We start from the raw sequence: 20,617 nt of genomic DNA, 5'->3' as shown, positions 1-20,617 counted from the left end.
GCTATGGACAATGTACGTAGTACAGCTATACAGGGTGTTGCAAAATTGGTATACTAAGCCGAAACCTACATGTGCAGCATGTTATATCTAAGCCCGAAACTGAAATCAGAATTTGAAAAATTCGCCAAAAAAAAATATTTTTTTCCATAGTAAAAGTCACGTGATTAAAAAAGTTTCTATGGAAAATGTTTTTTTTTTTCGCGAATTTTCAAATTCTGATTTCAGTTTCGGGCTTAGATATAACATGCTGCACATGTAGGTTTCGGCTTAGTATACCCTTTTTGCAACACCCTGTAGAAGGGTAACGACCAAACCTAGTAGAGTGCGACAAACTTATCTGTTCCGGTGACAGTTCACTAAATTGGTCCATATCTCATTATTTACTAATAAATTTCATATTGATATAGATTAGATGGGTTTATTAAAACCGCAAGGGTAAATTACCATTACGGGAAAACTTAACATCTTAAAGAATTAAGAAATATTAGACATTTACGTGAGCTCTCACCGGAACAGATAAGTTTGTGGCACTGTAACACTCTTTTCGCCATTAACTATATTTTTTCAGTGTATCATAAACTAGATAAACTGTAGTAAACCTAAAAAAGTTCACGTTTTCTCCTGTCATCTCATACATGTTCTGTCAAAAGTTTCACAATGCTTTCCGGTAGAGGCGCCACTTTGTATGCGAGAGCGTTTAGTTCCCGACAAACGATTAGGATTGCTGTTCTTCAACATTTAACATCCGTGGGTGCTTCCAGCGATGGGCCTATCGTCCCCGTGAGCCATGGCGGGGCCGGGCCGTTCGCTCGGGGTCATCCGCTGCACCCGGGACTACCTCGCCTCGTCGGACTCCGACGACGGGCCCGCGCCGTCGTCCCCGCTGGCACCGTCGTCCCCACTGTCAGGGGTGTCCGGGGATGATGATGGCAGCAATGCTTCTCGGTAAGTGTGCTTACATATTTTTATACTACAGGCCCGTAGCATAAATTTTCATCGTGAACGTGACATTATTACTAGATGAATTTTGTAGGAAAATTTTAGTGCTGCTACCGACCGCCAGGGGCGCTGTTCATATTTTCATACAAATTTTACTTCACGTTCACGATGAAAATTTATGCAAAGGGGTCAGCCCCTAAAAGTAAGAGTCGACCTATCGGTATCGTACGTATCGCATCGAATGGATTGTCATAAATGTATGGAGAAAGGGCGTCGGCAATGCCGTTTCACGATGAATTCCTATGTACAAACGAAGAATATTGCCGATGCGAACGATGCCGAAAGCTCGACGCTTACCTTTTAGGTTTCTTTCTTCACGAAGCAACAAAAGTGGTTTGAAATTAATATCAAACGGACACCAAGATTTGGAATAACGAAGTGACTAGAAATACATTACACAACTTCAGAGATTTATAAATATAAGCCAATTATAAACATTGTACTACCACAATACAACTTTTTAGCAAGCGTTTAAAAGAAAATTTGACAGATTTTGTAGGCGTTTAACAGCGCTAAACACTAACTTAGTTACTAAGAAATGTACTTATGTAGGAAGATCAGAGTATCAGAGATTCAACTACTTACCTCGTTATTATTTATGAATTTTATGATAAGTACCTACTTACTTAATTGTATTTCTTGGTCTGAGACATAGACATATAGATTATATTATACAATCATATTATCACCTAGTTTATTAGCAGATGATAGGTACATGTGCCCGTAAAATGGCAATAGGCCCGCCCTATTACATTGGGTTGGGACTAACATAACACTCTGGCGAAAAGTGGGTGCAGCAATGCACCTCTGCCTACCCCGCAAAGGAGTACATTAGTACAAGGCGTGAGTGTGTGTGTGTGATAGGTACATCGTCATTGTTGAACACATCAGTAAGATATTTAGCTAATTAGTTATTAGTAGGTAAGTATTGTTAAATATTCACATTAATTGCCCCGTGACCAGAAGCTAACGAACTATAGCTAAGCTAAGCATTCACGAAATAATTATGTTACTGAAATTATAAACCAATACTATTCGAGGAGAAATTGCATTTGCTGCATTCGCATGTAAACAGATACCCGCGTATCATAATAACGTGATGACGTCCAATCTTGACCCGAATGCCTTATGTATCATGAGATCGGTTGTTGATAGGCACTTCTACAGGTGGCCGATCCTTTACTAGACAGTAGGCAAAGAAGTTAACAAATATTAGTAGAATAGAACCTTAAAATCCGTCCAGTAGTTTTATAATATTATTAAGTTAGGTTTTATTCATGCAAGTAGGTATTATTTGTAACAAACTTACTACTTAAAACAACAAAAAACCGTCGATATATTCCCGAAACTACATAATGACCGTCTACGTAATTACAAAACTTTGGCTTTTGATTTTAAACTCTATTACAGGCATGTAACATATGAAAATAATGAAAGTGCTGCAAACATAAAACTTTACAAATTACAGCAGTCACTCGTTTCGTAGGGCTACTAGAGTGTTTGTTTACATGGCTGTTCATATTTCAGCATGAAACATGTACAATACAACACGCTATGTACCTACCTCCCAAGTAACATTTCATTCGAGCTTAGGTTGTAAGAAATGCCTTTAGGTTTTATAAGGGTTGTGAAAAGGTTAATGCTTTGCTATCTGGTCATATTGAGTACTTGAGAATGATTACTAAGTCCTAAAACTAATCGTTTATTAATACAACCTTGTAGTTGCTGATAAGAGTTTATATTAACGTTATTTTAACATGTATTTCAGGAGCATATAGTTCTAGGATCTTATAGTTGTCGTAGACTCCTGATTTACTTCTAGAAAAGCTAGCATTAATACTAAAGTGAGAGCTTAAGGTTAAATTTTTAACCTTGATACAACCATAAAGTTATGGAATATTTAAATTACTTATAAGTATTTTTTAAAACCTATCTTAAACCTTTAGGTTGATAAGAGTTGTCTAGGCAAACAAATTAGGACTACTTGGTGAAAACCAAAAGCATTAAGCACTGGCTATGAGCTAAAGGCATGATTTAAGTCCTACAAGAATATTTTAAAGCTTTAGAGGCATCCTCAAAATATGTTTAATGCTTTTTAGTAATTTCCTAACGGCCGCCATATTTTTTCACTGAAATAAAAAAAAAAACTTACCAAAAAGATACATTTTAATTAATAAGGGAAAATTCAGTAGCGTTTCCTATACTATTCCAAATATATGTTTTTTTTATATAGACAGTACTTTTATTTCTTATATAAATTTACACCAAACATAAAATTTTATCTATTTTTTTTAATTAAAATATCTTCAAATTTATCATTTACAAAAGGCCCGTCACTTATACAGAACTATTATCCGAAAGTATCACAATAAAGTGCTAGTCGCACAAGGTTTTCATATTTCCTGACTTCAGCCTAACTACTTACTATATTTTGTATTAATACAACACTTACAAGTTAGCCATTTTGAGTCTTGGAAAGTGTCAGGTAATGGCGCCATTTATTATAATTATTATAAAATCTTACACAGAAACATTTTAAGACCCGAGAGTCCTGGGAAGGCATTACAAATATCCATCAAATATGTTTCAAGTTATAGTAGAGTTACACCCAGGACTAATTTAGAACTTAAAAGCTGTCTTCCAAGGTTATGTTAACGTTAAATTAAGGTTGTGAAGGTTTTATTTAGGTTCTGTGTAAGTTGTTCAAAAGGTTCTGGGTTTGAGCTATAGGTTTTGCTGTAGCTCTCAGAAAGGTTCTAAAACGTGGGCCCTTTTTGCACTCAGGAGGTTAATATAAGGTTAATATAAGGTTATCGAGCCTTCTAAGTCTCACGAGTTGATTTCCATACAAAGGTTCTAGAACCTTTTCAAAACCTTTTTAAAACCAAAAATGTTACTTGGGCTATCTCCTGAAAGTCATGTACTTAAAATATTATATTTTTTTTATTTACTAAGCAAACTATTGCGTAACTGTTCCTACTATACAGGATGTTGTTACATGCTCCCAAAAAATAACCCGCATGATCTGTTTCTACATAGTGGTTAAATTTTCAAACGTTTCCAACAAAAAATACCATCGAGAATACCTAAGATGTATAGGTAGGTATTTATTATCTTCGTAAGGCTGATAATCAACAGAATTTAAGGAGAGGTGCACAGAAGGTACTTACCAAATAATAGCAATGCCTAGGTATATTCAAACTAATATAAAATATGCTTAAACTATCCTTACGCACAAGAAAATAAAGAGTTTTTAAACTAAAAATCTAATAAACTACAAGAACTAATCTTCTCTAAACCTCACTTAATTGGTTCTGGATTACGAGTAGTTATTAGGACCTACCCCTTATCGGGTGTGATTCTAAAGGTGTGAAATTTGCGGTTGGTCAATAGTTGATAAATTGCACATCTGTGTGCCAATCACGAATATTATCGACTCTAATCGATAGGTAATTCGATAGCAAATTGTGTGACATCTTCATCAGTTGGTAACGTTAGAAACTAATAAGACACAATAAGAATTCCAGTGAACGGCCTATCGAATCATTATCGACTAGAGTTGACAATATTCGTTATTCGCACACTGAAGTTTTTAGTTCTTTTTATCAAGTGACGCTTGCATTCCGTTCAGTGATATAGTGTTGCTTCAGTGATATGATCATAAATTATCTCTTCCATACAATTGTCTGGTTTATAAGGCCGCCTTTTTGTACTTATTTTTAGTTTATACTTAAGTAGTGTTATCTAATAAGGTGCAAATGAAGAGTACTTATGTATTGCTTTCAGAATCAACCCCTTACTATAGCAATTAAGCTATATTGAATGTGCTGTAGCTATACCACCGAATTGCCTCTTCTCTTTGCCTTTGACACCAAGCGTCAGGTAGATCAATCCACTAAGTTTCTAGTCCACGTCAGTTCGTCAATAAGTTCGTCAATCGACCAAGGTTCTTGTCATCAATCCCGTTCCTCTTCAAGTTCAAAACTAATTCAGAGACAGTATGGCTCAGTCAGAAGGCCTAGCACGGAGCGCAAGGCTCGCACGTGAAGACGTGACAATAGTTATCCATAACGCTCGCTCTCGAAAACGCGCGATGCAAAACTTAACTGTGACGTCTTGACTTGCGCGTCTTGCGCCCCGTGCTAGCCTGTCAGTAAAGCATGGCCCTCTGTCCACCGGAGCGGAGAAGTCTTGCGGAGCTGTGTGCGGAGTAAAAATGTATGAATGACACTGGATAAAAACTCCGCTCATACAATTTCATTACTTAGACGATTTTTACCTTGCAACCCGCTTCGCTACCCTTTTCCGGTCTGGCAAGACGTATGGTAAGTACTAAGTTGGAATAAAATTCAAGACCCTAAACCATATAGGTATAGTGACTACCCTAAACCAAAAAAATAGCGCACTTCATTGTATTCTGGATGAATCTTTCACTCTATTTTAAAAAGTTACCTACGTGAAATTGAAAAGCAGTTTTTTTAGAACAAAACTTTTACATCGCTGAAGGTGAAATTCCGATAACCCATCAGGACCACACCACCGAACCCGCTATATTTTAGAGTCAATATTAAACTAGAAAAAAGCTTGCACGTGTCCAGATTGGTGAAAATGGAAAAATCATACTGTAGGAATTCCAATCCATTTTTATGGCGCACAAAACTACGTTTTTTCTATGCATCCGCGGTTCCAACAATGTGGAATATATTCTCAGAATCATTTTATGTGTATGTTTCACTGGATTTGAATTTGTATTGTCAACTTGAAAAAGTAGATTAAAATTAAAGGTAAATTTTACATTGTTAATAGTGTTTAGTGCAAGCTGTTGTTAGTATTATTGTACCTACATATTTTACCGGCCACTGGTTATGTTCACGAGTCCACTAAAACCTTCGTCCATGATTTTCAGAGATTTCCATAAATTCCATGACACTAGTACGGCTCAATTCATAAAAACAAAAAAGTTTTACGTTTTCATTTGTCATCTGCGGGTCTAGTACAGGTTTGATAGTTTGTCAAAAACTATAGGAGTGTACTTTTTCTCGCATAAAAAGTGGCGCCTCTAGCGGAAACTATCATGAAACTTTTGACAGATAATGTAAGATGACTCATGAGTCTCATGACATTAGAAAACGTAAACTTTTTACTTATTGCTAGAGGCGCCACTTTGTAGACTGTCACTGGAGACGTTGAATCACTTGAATGACCGTAACATTTGGTCGTCTTCTTGCAACCAAAAGCGTCCACGTCAGGTACGTATCGGACCAAACGGATTTTCAAAATTGTATGGAGAAACGGCGCCGGCGTCGGAAATGCCGATGAAGTGGACGTACTTGTGTAAATTTCTATAGAAAGAATACTGAATGCGATGCATCCGTTTCGTACGATGCCGATACTCGATAGGTGGACGCTTAAATTAAATCAGCGTTTTTCGGTGATTAATATGCGTTTTCCACCACTTTCTGTACATATGATTCCAATCTCCTCAGAGACTTTGCTTTAAGTAAGTCTGAGCTTCGAGCATGGCATTCCCTTTCTTGTTAAATGACGCCGCCGCACCCATACAGATGCAAACAGTATCAATAATTCAAAATAGGTTGTAATTTAACACTTCTACTAGTGGTTAGTAGGTATACTAAGCCAAAAGAGGACCCAGGACAGGAGGAGGAGGAATTTTATAATTTTGAGAAAAAAATCTTGCTGCGCCATAGTAAAAAGTCATGTGGCCATCAAAGTTTCTATAAAGTAAAGAAGAATGGCGAAACCTGACCCGCTTTGCGTAAGTTTGCAGCCACTAACCAAACCTATTTTAAGTTATTGATAAAAATGTCTACTATCAGGGAAAAATATTTAAAAAAATCTAAACCATGGGGTTCTTGAGATATTAGGGTTCAAAAGTAAATTAATTAATATATTTTTTTTCGTTAAATAAGTTTTTGATGAATAGTACACGCACAAACAAGTTTTATAATCTAAATCATGAGATTCCCAATACATAGTGCATCACAAAATGTATTACATGATTTTATTTCTGCAAATAATATCAAGATTATTTTTGCACATTTCACACTCGGAAACCTATTTTTATTAAGAGATCAATTTCAAAAATTATTTCGTTCTATTTAAGTTCCCGTTATCCCGAAGTAACATAGAATACTTTTTATCCAGGAATTCCCACGGGAACACTTTTAAAAACTATTTTTAGCTCAAGGGTAACATCTAGTACAGTAGAAAGACTTGATCTTTCGGCACTTATATCTTCGTTCTCCCATGCCTCATAATAATAAAATTAATACCAGTATATACCGTAGTCACGGACTACACATCAGTGTATGTTTCATCAATGGCTGCTCTGGGTCATTGCGCTATAGAGAAATTGCCATTCTCCTTTTATCCCGTTGTTTAGTTATATTATATAGAAGTATGGTCTCGTGACCGAAAAAAAATATCTGTATGGTGACTAAATTTCTCATTCAACATTATTCGCAAACTAAAAACATGATTTAATATGACAAAAAAAAATACTACCGAAATCTGTCTTAAATCTCTGATATTCATTATAAATATAGTTATGCCGCGAAAATATATTTTTTATTAAATGTATTTCATCAAATTCAAATTTAAAATCATGAAAAAAGACCTACAAAACAAACCATCATTATAAAAAACCGGCTATTTATTATTTTTTGAATTGCATATCATAATAAAATAAAATATTAATAATAATAAAAAAGCTTAAAGTAATGCGAAATGAGCAAGGGTGTTGCTTCCCGGTGCAGAAACGGGTTCTAGCTCAGCTTGGTGCTATGGTAAGCCATATCGCTGGTTTTCAGCTAAAACCCTGGGTGAAGTCACGGACTGACTTGACATAAAATATTAATTATTAAATTACACAAAGAATATAGAATATATATAATTACATTAAAGAAGAACTTATTAATATGTCCCTTGATTAATATCAAACGAAAATATTTTTGCGCTGTTGCAGTGTCAAGTCGGAAACAACAGCGAAGGTTGCGATTGAAACCTGCAGCTGAAGTACAGTTAGCAAACAAAGGTCCGTTTGTAAATTAAAGAGTACAAACTCTATGGCAGGTTCGCCTACGCTGCTTGCACTGAGGAAATTTATAAGTGAGCGGGTAGAAGGAAGTTGAATGTACCCAATATAATAATATATTTTTCCTTTAGAACAGCTTTAAAATTCACGCGGTTGTTGCTGATTTCATTAGGCAAACGTACCGTGGGAAGCCCTCCGGCTGGACCGACGACATTAGCCTTGTAGTCGATAGCAGTTGGACGAGGAAGGTCGAGGATATACTGTTGTTGCGCTCTTTTGATCAGGCATCCAGCAGTGGGTGATTTCGGGCTGATGATGATGACAAATATGTTTTTTAGGGTTCCGTAGCCAAAATGGCAAAAACGGAACCCTTATAGTTTCGTCATGTCCGTCTGTCCGTCTGTCCGTCTGTCCGTCTGTCACAGCCGATTTACTCGGAAACTATAAGTACTACAGTGATTAAATTTGATGGGAATATGTGTTGTATGAACCGCTACAAAAATATGACACTAAATAGTAAAAAAAAGAATTGGGGGTGGGGCCCCCCATACATGTAACTGAGGGATGAATTTTTTTTTTTCGATGTACATACCCGTGTGGGGTATCAATGGAAAGGTCTTTTAAAATGATATAAAGTTTTCTAAAAAACATTTTTCTTAAAGTGAACGGTTTTTGAGATATCAGCTCTCAAAGTCGTAAAAAGTATGTCCCCCCCCCTCTATTTTTATAACTACGGGGTATAAAATTCTAAAAAAAATAGAGGTGATGCATGCTAATTAACTCTTTCAACGATTTTTGGTTTGATCAAAGTATCTCTTATAGTTTTTGAGATAGGTTGATTTAAAGTTTATTATATTTGCTGCTACGGAACCCTTTGTGCGCGAGCCCGACTCGCACTTGGCCGGTTTTTGTATAATATGAATGTTATTTTGTTTGCGCATTATATATGTTCTCAAAGAAACAATAATTTTGTAAAAGATTTCAAAATAGCTAGGTAAGTACTTAATTAGTGTCCGAATTTTATTTGTTTAGCTAGATAAACCTATAAAATTTACCTACATACATAAATATACATTGCAAAAAATATGCAATTTCTCCTAAGCCATGTTCGCTTGCAATTTGTAAGGAACGAGTCCACTGAAGTGAAATGAATGCGGCGTTGAGTTTCGGTCGGAAAACTCCACGAGGCTCGACCACCGCGGCGCTTCCCCGGGCACCCGCCAACCACGCGGCGGCTGGAACTTTCCACCCGACATGAGGCTATAAGCAACTAAGTCTAACCCGGAGATTAGCCACTTAATTAGGTTGTTTACGAAGAGAGAGCATAATCAGTGGTCATCGCTGACACTGCAGATAGGCAGAATGTAGCAGATAAAGGAATTGTAGTGTTGTTGGTAAATGCGTCGCAAAGTGCAGGCGGAGGCACGCGCGGGGCGACGGCGTCAGTCGCTCGGTCTGCCATGCTAGCGCTGCACGCGTGCATCGAACCCGCTGCGCAGTAATCTCTCGTCTTCGTCGCCGTCATGTCGCAGAACTGGACCCCGCTGCCCCAGTGGCTGCCGTCGATGCCGCAGTACCCGCCGCCCCCCGCGCCCCCGGCCCCGGCCGACCCTTACTCCTACTACCCCCACACCATGCCGCTCTACCAGCCCCGGCCTTCCTCCTCCAACATCCCTCCTCAGCAACTCATGCAGCAGCAGTACTACGACCAGATCGCCATGCCGCCGCCGCCGATGCCGCGATGGTAAGAATCATAAATTATCAATCGAGAATTTCTAATTAATTCCAACTAAGTAATTGTATTTATCAACACGTATCTATTAGCAGTTGTTTACTGTTTGCAACAATATGTACCTACGCGCGCTGCCAAGTAGCCGGCTTCAATGTTTCTAATAACATCATGCGCCTAATTGTTAACATCGGTGTTTTAGTTCTGATAGGGTAAACTGGCGCCGGTATTAGCCTGTAACTCCTGAGAGTTGCTTGTTTATCCCGGTTTGCACGGATGTTTGGCTATTATTATGTATGTAAGTATCCAATATCCACACTCAACTCGCATGTGCTGATTGCACTGGCGGTAAGTAATTGATATTGGTACTCAACAACAGCCCGTAATATGTACAGCATAAACAATATACTCGCATGCGCCGATCTACTCCTATATGGTGCAGGCAGAGGTGCATTGCTGCTCCCACTTATTGCCGGTGTTATAATATAATGTTTATCCCATTAGATATAGGTACCTATGTAGTTCCATCCTTGGGTACATCCAAGGTCGGAATGCAAAATATCGGCTGCAGCTGGAAATCGAATCCGTCACATTTCACACAACAGCCACCATCTCTAACCGCTATTACCTACACGATTGGTCAGCATTTTGGCAGACCTGTACTTACACCTCGGACCATAATATTATTTCCTGTCTGCATTGATTGATAAATAAATTGAAACACTAAGAATTTTGCATACCGTATTATAAATAGCTATGAGTAGGTTTTAATACATTCTGACTGCACAATTGTACTTCCTAATCTACTTAAAGTATTATTTGCACAACTTAAAGTTTTGTATGTACCTAGGTATATGTGCACAACTATTCATTAGACTGACCTATATAATTAAGATACCTACTTAATTATTGATTTAAGATTTTGATCTAAGTATGATTGAAGGTATTTTTAATTTCAATCTGCCCTGGAGCATACTATTGTAGATATTACATTGCGATCGTACATGTAACATGTTATTGCGTTTATTGAGTTAAATTCTCACAGGAAATCGGAAATCCGGATACTTCCGGATATGTAAAACTTTTGAAAAAGGAATTTTGTCATTCAACTAGCTGTTGCCCGTGAGCTTCGCCCTGCTTTGAAAGTTTTCCTCTGAATAACTGTTTCTTAGGTTTTTTTATATTTACTCCCATGGACATCCCATAAAAGAACTGCGTTTTTCCCTATAAGGGGATGAATTTGTGCCTTTAAATTTCCTAAACCCCGCGAGTTGGGCTGCTCATTGATGCTAAAGTCATTTAGTTAGAACAAAGCAATTCTTCTTCTTACCGGCAAGACTAGTGTTTGTAACCATCAGTTGTCAGACGCTAACTGCCCAGGGTGCGCCGCCGCCGCCGGGTGTAGCTAATTATAATAAAGTACAAGTTGAATCGAATTTTGATCCGAAAATTGTCGTTGAAACAAGTTTGCGATAGTTTGTCTGTCCTCATACTTGTTATAATGTATGCTATAATATCATAGTCTTACCTAATTTCCATAGAGAATCATCTTAATTGCTATTATTACGGGGCTCACGATTACTCTTGCAAAGTCTCCTGTAGGTTCAAGTTTTGCCTCCACCGCCGGCGCCACAGCCGTGGTAGAGTAGAGAGCCTCCGCGAAGGCGGGCGGGCGGAGGCCCAGGGCGGGCGGCGCGGCGAGGGCGGGCAAAGCCATGAGTCGAGGCACGGCGCCGTTGCGTTGGCCGTTATACGGAGTGTTGCATCATTATTGTAAAGTCACCAACAAAATGTTTATAAAGAAGCATTATTTTTGCGTATTATCAAAAGTTGTACAACGGAAGTGGTTTAGAAATACTCGTCGCACTGAGTAATAAACCTCTTTCTGCTTATATATACTAGTTTTCCTACACAACGCGTATAATCCTACCTACTAAACTAAGCGAACTATAGTTTTTAATTACGAGTACATTAAAAAGACTTTAGTTTTTTATATTTTTCACAATTCAGACACAACTTTTTTTTTTAAATAGTCTATGTATTTTCCCACTGCTGGGCTATACAGATACAGCTATCGCAGTTCATAAATCAGCCTACCTTAAAGAGTTGCAATAAGCTAGTTCTGAGCCTTTTATTAAATGTTGGACAGTCTAGTGGTAAGGCTTTTAATTTGATGTCATAAACTTTCGCCATCTTACAAATGAAATAATGTTGTTGTGGAAATTGCAATGTATAAATAGAAAGAAATATAGTAATATTACGAGGGTACCTGGTAATACAATGACAAAAAAACTGTTTTTTTGCCCGACTGCCGAAGGAGGAGAGTAATGTTTTTTACTATGTTCTTCAATTATTTCATATCTACAGTTTCTTCAGTTCCTATATACCTACCCACTAGTTAGTTATTAACTTTTGAATGGCCGAACTTTGTATTGGACATAGGTACGTTACGTGATCGAAGTACTCAATCAATCGTACCCTGTTATCAAGGATTTATTATTGCTATAATTTACGCAAACGAAGATGTTAGCATTTGTCATGGCACGGTCGAAGGTCCCGGGTTCGAGTCCCGACCAGGGTGACGGATGCCAATTTAAAATCAATTCATTTCGAACTTTATTTGCACTAAAACAAAAAATACGAAACAAAATCTTAAAAATAAAACAGTACAAAGAGGCGGCCTTATTGCTTACTGCCAATTTCAAAAGTTAAATGTTTCTTCACGATGTTTTCCTTCACCGTAAGAGCGATGGTATACAATGTACTTAAATTCAAAGAACTCATTGGTACATGTCAGCACCGGGATTCGAACCCGCATGTCTGGCGTGAGAAGCGGGCGATTACCCGACTGAGCTACCACCGCTGTGCGAGCCCTCTTTCAGTTGCCCGAGCACAGGATTCGAAACCTCCGTTTACGTTGCGTATTGGTTGCGTATCGTCAAATGTCACTGTCAAAATGTAAGGCAAATTTGTTAGTTCCAAAAGTGGCATTTGTTTTTTCCATGTTAGGTGGAATTTCACCAAACGCTAAACGTATTTAGTAGCCTGTCATACGTCTGTCAGTTGGTACAAAATGTATTTAAAATTTGATTTAAATACGTTTCGCGTTTGGTAAAAGCGACCCTTCGTGTAGATTCGAAAATAGTATCGAATCCTATGCTCGCGCCTCAGCTTATCTGTAGCAACAGAAATAAAAAATATTACATTGGTACTACTACTCAATATTGGTGATCTTTACAGTAGGTAGGTATGGGGAGAACTTACTTTGAGTAGGTGTGAGGCGTTTTAATGTTATTTTATTTTATTGTTATAAATTATTTTAATCCGCTCCTTACACTACATTTACCTATACAGGGTGTTGCAAAAAGGGTATACTAAGCCGAAACCTATACCGAAAGTATACCTTTTTTGCAACACCCTGTACTTATGATCTTTACTTTCCTTCCTTTGGCTGTCAGTCACGATCATCATCATCATCACCGTTGCAAATAAAATTATTGTTTTTGGCCGATCACCAATTTGTTTCGCTGCATACATATACAAAGTACCTACCTAAAGAAAATATGAAATGTTAATATTCGGTACTAATCCTGTTTATGATTAGAAAAGAATAAACTTTCGACTTTAACACAAAGCAAATAGAATTTAACCCTTCACATGTATGATATCTTAATTGAGAATACAAAGTAAAGCAATAATATGATAATGATCATAACATTTAATGATAAAATACATCAGCTTGTTTACGGCTGACACTTCTCGCTCATAATTATGTTATATTAATTAATTATATATATTTATTAGGTATATGTATAGGTGTACCTTTACACTATAGATGTATATTAGTATTACTAACAGATGAATTCTTAAGACCATTTACTTGAGAGACGCTATAGTTGAAAATTTTATAAACACAATTATAATATATTCAAGTCTATGCTATGGTATGGCTTTGAGGTTGTAAATACCGACAAATTGAAAACCTCCTTCTATTTTCGTAGATGGTTAAAAATACTCTCAAATACTAGCTCGTGTATGGGTGCGTGTTAAGTTAATTTGATACTAAATATGTACACATTTTCATAATGTTCATTAGCTTTGATGACTTAATAATTATTCGCTTCAATCTGGAGCTTCCTACGTTTGATGGTGTAATTTGAACTATATTGGGTATCTCAGCATCACACTGTCACTATCAATAGGCAATCGAAGTTACAAATTGGTTGCTCAGTACAGTCAGGGAAGATCAAAATCAGTGAGAACAGTTAGTTTACACAAAATTTACAATTGTTGTCGATCGTACAATTCTATTATTGGTTAATATAAAATATAGGTTCGATCATTGGTCGATCCTCATAGCTTAAAATTTTTTGATTAAGTTTTTTAGGGTTCAGTTGCCTTTAGGCAAAAAATTAAAACCTGTGAGTGCTGGCAATCTACGTGGTCAAACATCACGTACAGTGGTAGACACTCTGGTAACGGATAAGCCTACATAAACGGACCCAGTTCTTTAGTGGCACGCGTCGGATTATCGAGTGTAAAATCGTCACTAAATAAAGCTTTTTAAATGGCTATCAAAAGAAAATCAGTGGAAAATTATTACTATTTAAACGAGTAATACAGGTCGATACTAAATAAACTGATACATTTGATTAACTTATACCTTAGGGTTCTTTTTATCGCGGAATACTCTAAAAACCCGGCAAACCTTTTAAGACGAAGCGAAGCTAGTTTTTAAATAGGATACTTTATTATCCTGTTTTGCGGTAAGTACCTATATTTTAAAAAACGAATGAAAATAAGTAGTTTTCGAACTGTTAAAATTCAAACAGCACACTGTATTTTCCTTGTATCCCCCAGAGTTATTCTTTAGAGTATTTTCATAATGTAGGATCATCGGAAGTTTTCCCAATGCTGTCGTAATATACATATTTTCTGATCAAGTTATTAATGTGAACTCGTGTGTTCGATAGCCGAGGGATTGGTAGATGCCATCATTTTATGCAAAATCATGTATGAGTTGATGTAACTATTGCCCATGAGAGTGTGTCGATGTGGCCAATAATGTAATTGCAACTGCTATCGGACTCTCACTAAAAATGTACACTGGCCTGCAAATATAAGTATTACACGTGCCTACATTTCAATAGGTACCTTTTTCATCACTGATATTTTGAAAGTATGATTATATAGGAAGAATTGCCCGAAAACAGGCATGAAAATATGACCCTTTATAGTAGTAGTAGGTTTTACCCCTTGGGTAACATGTATTTAAAGAATATTTTAACTAAATTACTACCTACTAAATACTGGAAAGTACCTAGTCTAGTATTGTTTGCGGAAAGTTAGTAAGTAGTGATTATGCATGTAATTCTCAACAACTAGGCATTATAAAAAAAATTGCACTTTTCTTCTAAATTGTGGATTTCTTTTTGTAATTTTTGATTATGTGCAATAAAGTATTATCTATCTATGTATTTAATAGTTCTTGGTCGCTTCACGCATTTCGTTAACCATGAAAGACTGTCCCTAGATGAAATAAAAATGGAAAAAATACACCCGGTTTAATTAAACTTTGACGATTAGTTTTGCAGGCTGACCCTGTTTTTATTATTTGTTTCGCCTTCTCTCCATCTTCCATTAAAATGCTTTATTGAAATAATATTTGTATAGACGTTTGTACAATTATATTATTTTAGAATACAAAGTAATTCTTAGTTATAGGTACCTAAATAACTATTCATTGCTGCTGTTGCTTTGGTGTTGGGTGGCGTATATTTAAGCTACGCTCACGAGCAATGAAAATGTTCCACCTGCCATTGAAGTTCCATATGTCACTGGTACCTTTTCATTAATCGTGAGTGTATTGACCTGCGGCAAATTCTCCGGCCCTGAAGATATCTCCAATGAAGATCTCTGGAAGGAAACGCGACCCCGTAAACAAAGAGATTTACAAAAGAAATGGATTTGCATCGGACATCGGGCACTGTCTTAGAAAAACAGAGGAGAATATCAACAAAGAAGCGTTAGGTTGGAACCGCAGGGTAGAAGGCGAAAAGTGAAACCTGCAAGAACTTGGAAGAGACAAAGAAAGGGAAGAGACCAGAAGGGCTAGCACGGGGCGCATTTAAGACGTGACAAAAGTTTTTCATCGCGCTCACTCACATCGCGCAGCCTCAAGAGCGAGCGCGATGGAGAACTTTTATCACGTCTTAATTGCGCCCCGTGCTAGCCCTTCAGGACAGGAACATCTGCAGAAGAACTGTGGAAGCCTTATGCTCCTCGTGGAGACAGAGGAACAATCATCATATTGCTCATTCTCAAAAGCACGAAGTACAAAAAAATACGTAGTATGCACGGTTGAGGAAAAACCACGTTTCTATTATTCGACGACCGAATGGCGTAGTGGTTAGTGCCCTGACTACTGAGCCGAAGGTCCCGGGTTCGATTCCCGGCTGGGGCAGATATTTGTTTAAAGACAGATATTTGTACTCGGGTCTTGGGTGTTGATATTTATATTTAGTATCTATCTATCTATGTATTTGTGTAGATATATCAGCTGTCCGACACCCATAACACAGGTTCTGCCTAGCTTGGGGTCGGATGGCCGTGTGTGAGATGTCCCCACATATTTATTATTATTTATTTATTACTTTATAAGGGCAGATGTGATTAAATAGACTGAAGTTTACTATGAAGCAGGAAGTGTCGGTACTTTCCATGTGACTTGGTCTTCCGATGTGATTGAGTGCAAATCTGAGTGCACGCTAAATATAATCTTGGCAATGGATCGTAGCGTGCCTACTGGTCCATTACTGAAGTTTGGGCTAAGTACCAGAAAATCATTGTAATTATCTACTTTGTATTCAACGATGTATTTTCAATCCTAGCCAACATAATACATAGGTAGTTGAAACAAAATGAAAATCTTTATTTGTAAGATGAGTGATTGTTGGTTTATTGGATATATTTTGTGCCTATCCCTGTCCTCAAACAAAACAACTTAACTATTTCTTTTAAATTTCCATATAAGGATTTTTTGTTTTTGATACTTTTTGGCTTACTTTTACTAATTTTGAAACATTCTAAGGCACCGCACATACTAAACTCGGCCTGAAATAATCTCGTTCTCGTGGCGTGACGTTGACTGTGCGATGGACAAACGACCTAAGGGTACCATATACATTATTATAGGTATTTATTTCTGTACCTACCTATAAATCAGCATGTATTATTATTGCTAAACAGTTATTAATTTAGTACTTATCTATAGATTTTTAAACCTCATTACAATTTACAAGTAACTAAATATTTTTGCTGAAAAACATGAAGTATTAAGCATACCTACCTAATATTTATTGATAGTAGGTAATTTACTTAGAAATCAAATCTATTTCCGTTGTAACGTTGCATTTTTATGCTGATTATAATGTAGGATTGACATTATTATGTTTTACTGGTCAAATTACGCTATTCATATTATGCAGAACATTATTAACATAACGACAAACAATATGTCAGCCTTTTAATTTTTATACATATTAAGTACCTACCTATATTGAATAGGTAAAAGGGAACCGCCCAGAGATACCTAAATCTCAAAACCCAAGATGTATCTCTTGACGTTTTACGCGTGATAGCCAGGATACCATTTTTAGGGTTCCGTAGCCAAAATGGCAAAAACGGAACCCTTATAGTTTCGTCATGTCCGTCTGTCCGTCTGTCCGTCTGTCCGTCTGTCACAGCCGATTTACTCGGAAACTATAAGTACTACAGTGATGAAATTTGATGGGAATATGTGTTGTATGAACCGCTACAAAAATATGACACTAAATAGTAAAAAAAAGAATTGGGGGTGGGGCCCCCCATACATGTAACTGAGGGATGAATTTTTTTTTTTCGATGTACATACCCGTGTGGGGTATCAATGGAAAGGTCTTTTAAAATGATATAAAGTTTTCTAAAAACATTTTTCTTAAAGTGAACGGTTTTTGAGATATCAGCTCTCAAAGTCGTAAAAAGTATGTCCCCCCCCCTCTATTTTTATAACTACGGGGTATAAAATTCTAAAAAAAATAGAGGTGATGCATGCTAATTAACTCTTTCAACGATTTTTGGTTTGATCAAAGTATCTCTTATAGTTTTTGAGATAGGTTGATTTAACTGTAATTTTGCTGCTACGGAACCCTTTGTGCGCGAGCCCGACTCGCACTTGGCCGGTTTTTATTCAATATTCACCCGAGATAATCGAAGGCGATATCTCGACATTAGAGATGATCTCCGTAACTAGGTTCTCTGCGCCTTACTGCAGTTTCAATAACTCTATCTACCGATGACTGGTAGCTGCTTTCATACGCTTTTGACAGGTTGTAACTTTTAATGTGTCAAAATAGTATGAAAGTAACTACCAGTCATCGGTAGATAGAATTATTGAAACTGGCAGTTAAAGTCGATGCGACGCCACCGCGACGCCGCGCCGACTCTAGCAGTGTGCGGAGCGCCTTAGAAAGAAACTCATCGCAGTCATATACTTACACAAACATTATGAACATTATTAGCTTTTGCCGCGAGGTTCGCTTCGTCTTATAACGTTTTCCAGTGGAAATTCTATCCTTTTATGGAAAATTCCATTAAATATTAAATATTCTAGAGTAGCGTTTTTCCCGTGAAAGAGAAACAAATATTGTTACTTACAATAATTCGTCAAAAACTTTCAGGTAGCAATGAACAAATTACAGTGAAATAGCACCAAGTACATCAGAATATTTCCAACGAAAATCGTAAATATTGTATTAATAATTTTTATTACCTAAATGTTTTAAAAATTTGGGGCCATTTGGCACTTTTAACTTTATTACTTAAGCAACTTTTTCATTGCTCGAGACTGTTCAGTACACAATGTTACTTTAATGTGAAACCGCATCTCTTGAGAATCTAACCCTCGTATTAACTGAGATTTAGGTAGAGTTTACCAATATTACACTACTATGTAAAAGCAACTACAATATTTGTGCAAAGAGGAAGTTGATCCCGGCAGCCAGAGTTAGTAATAGAAGTTTAGATTCCAACAAAGTAGTGTAATACGTCGGTATCGACATTAAGCCTATATATTTTATGACTAACACTTGAGCTGAGTACTAAATTTAGCTATTCTGTATTCGAAGCTATTCCAGTACATAATATATTATATTATTACCGTATGTATTCTACTTATATATTGAATTTACTTATAGAATTGCCTGAAACGTGAAATCTCACACTCTGCATCTGAATCATAGCGCCACTTATTATGGTTCTGAGTTTCCATTCCTTCCATGCTATATCAAGCCTACAAATGAGAACTACCATACTAACCACCATTAACAAACGAAATGTTTTTTTTCTATTTAATAACAGTAATACTCGTTTAATGAACATTTATTTATTATGTTACTACTTAGGTATATGTAAATTCCTAGAATTATAAATTTTATTGTTAGTTAAGCCAAAGACCTTACTCAACGTAAAGATTAGCTACTAACACTAACAAGACAATATATATTTTATTAGGTTCGAGTACATACCTACTTATGTATCTATGAATATCATGTTTCATTCAATGGAATTTACAGATAACATAATAACGAACTTTATGCACCTGACGATGCTATTATTCAGTTAAGGAAGGTCAATTTGAAATACTATTATTGCTTTGGCTTTAGCCGTGGGGAGGTCTGACTGTATATTACATAAGGTGGGTAGTGGGTAGTCCTATTTTGATAAAAGTGGCTATAATCAGTCATCCCAAATATAGGTAGATTCTTTATACGTTTGTGAGTTTACAATTTTCAACAAAAGACGACAAACAGACATGCCCAAACAATAAGCTAGCAAAAATATTAAGTACTTATACAATGTGTTGCTGTTTTTCGGACCCGATAAACTTTAAGAGTAGATTCTACGAGTGATTTCATCGAGAAAAATCCCCCATATGTGGGGTCAAATCTGGCGGGATTACGTTAACTTATTGGACACCCTATATATTAAGTTTGTGTTCGTATCATAATAATAATAAGCTTCAAACATAACTGCCAAATCAGCGATGCACAGTAAATTTTCCAGTTATTCGTTATGAATACGTTCCCTTTTAAAATATAACATTTCATTATTCAAGTGTAAATGTGCCGCCGGCGGCAGATCCAACATTACAAAACCTGCACCGAAATTCCTTATTAAGCAGCCTTAAGTCTATTGTTCAGATCTAATATCTCATACTTGGCAAGAGTCAGATTCGCTCCACTATTACAAGTTCAGGTTCGCGTATAGGATACCTATTGATGCCGTAGTCACTTTGTGGATTAAATGGCGAGAGCCCTCGGCCGGTCACTCGAAGCCAGTCGCAAACGCTTTGTCATGTGACACGTAAAGCACGGACTAGGTAGTCAGCAGTAGGTGTTCGTGGAAGCTGACTGAACTGCACAATTTTAAAGCGGGAGTTCGTAATAGGTAACATGCCAGAGGAAACAGTTTTTGGCGCTCTAATGCACTTTCACTGAAATATGGGGCTGTGCCGGAATTGGGCCAAATATCGTAATCATTATATTAATTAAGCTGTAGTATTTTCAGTTCAGTATCGTGTTGATAGATAATAGCTAGTTTAGAAAGTCGGAAAGGTCGCAGCAAGTGCGGCGCATGAGTTTCAAATTCATGAAAAAAATCAAAATCATTCTTGCGCTACACCATCTATATTGTACTCCGTAGCTGTCTTAGTTTCAGGTCAGCCTCTTAGATTGGCCATTATTCGTAATAATATTTAAGGGTTGGTTAGATTTAGACCAGATATCTAGTTATTGATC

General features: G+C 36.9%; 1 protein-coding gene across 2 annotated transcripts in view; it reads left to right on the top strand.

Moving 5' to 3' along the window:
* Positions 1-20,617, top strand: part of LOC105380497 (aryl hydrocarbon receptor nuclear translocator-like protein 1) — a 52,967-nt gene that overhangs the window by 10,263 nt on the left and 22,087 nt on the right. Inside the window, exon 2 of one of the 2 annotated variants that reach the window (XM_038122040.2) lies at positions 762-945. In XM_038122040.2, the coding sequence (XP_037977968.2) occupies positions 788-945 (158 nt within the window). In that variant the 5' untranslated portion in view covers positions 762-787. Of the gene's footprint in view, positions 1-761; positions 946-9,460; positions 9,798-20,617 lie in introns of those variants that run through there. The other variant, XM_048632639.1, reaches the window with a different exon arrangement.

Source organism: Plutella xylostella, chromosome Z, assembly GCF_932276165.1.
Source record: "Plutella xylostella chromosome Z, ilPluXylo3.1, whole genome shotgun sequence".
Lineage (NCBI taxonomy): Eukaryota > Metazoa > Arthropoda > Insecta > Lepidoptera > Plutellidae > Plutella > Plutella xylostella.
Note: the sequence above shows the minus strand (reverse complement) of the source record. Positions and strands in the feature narration are given on the sequence as shown.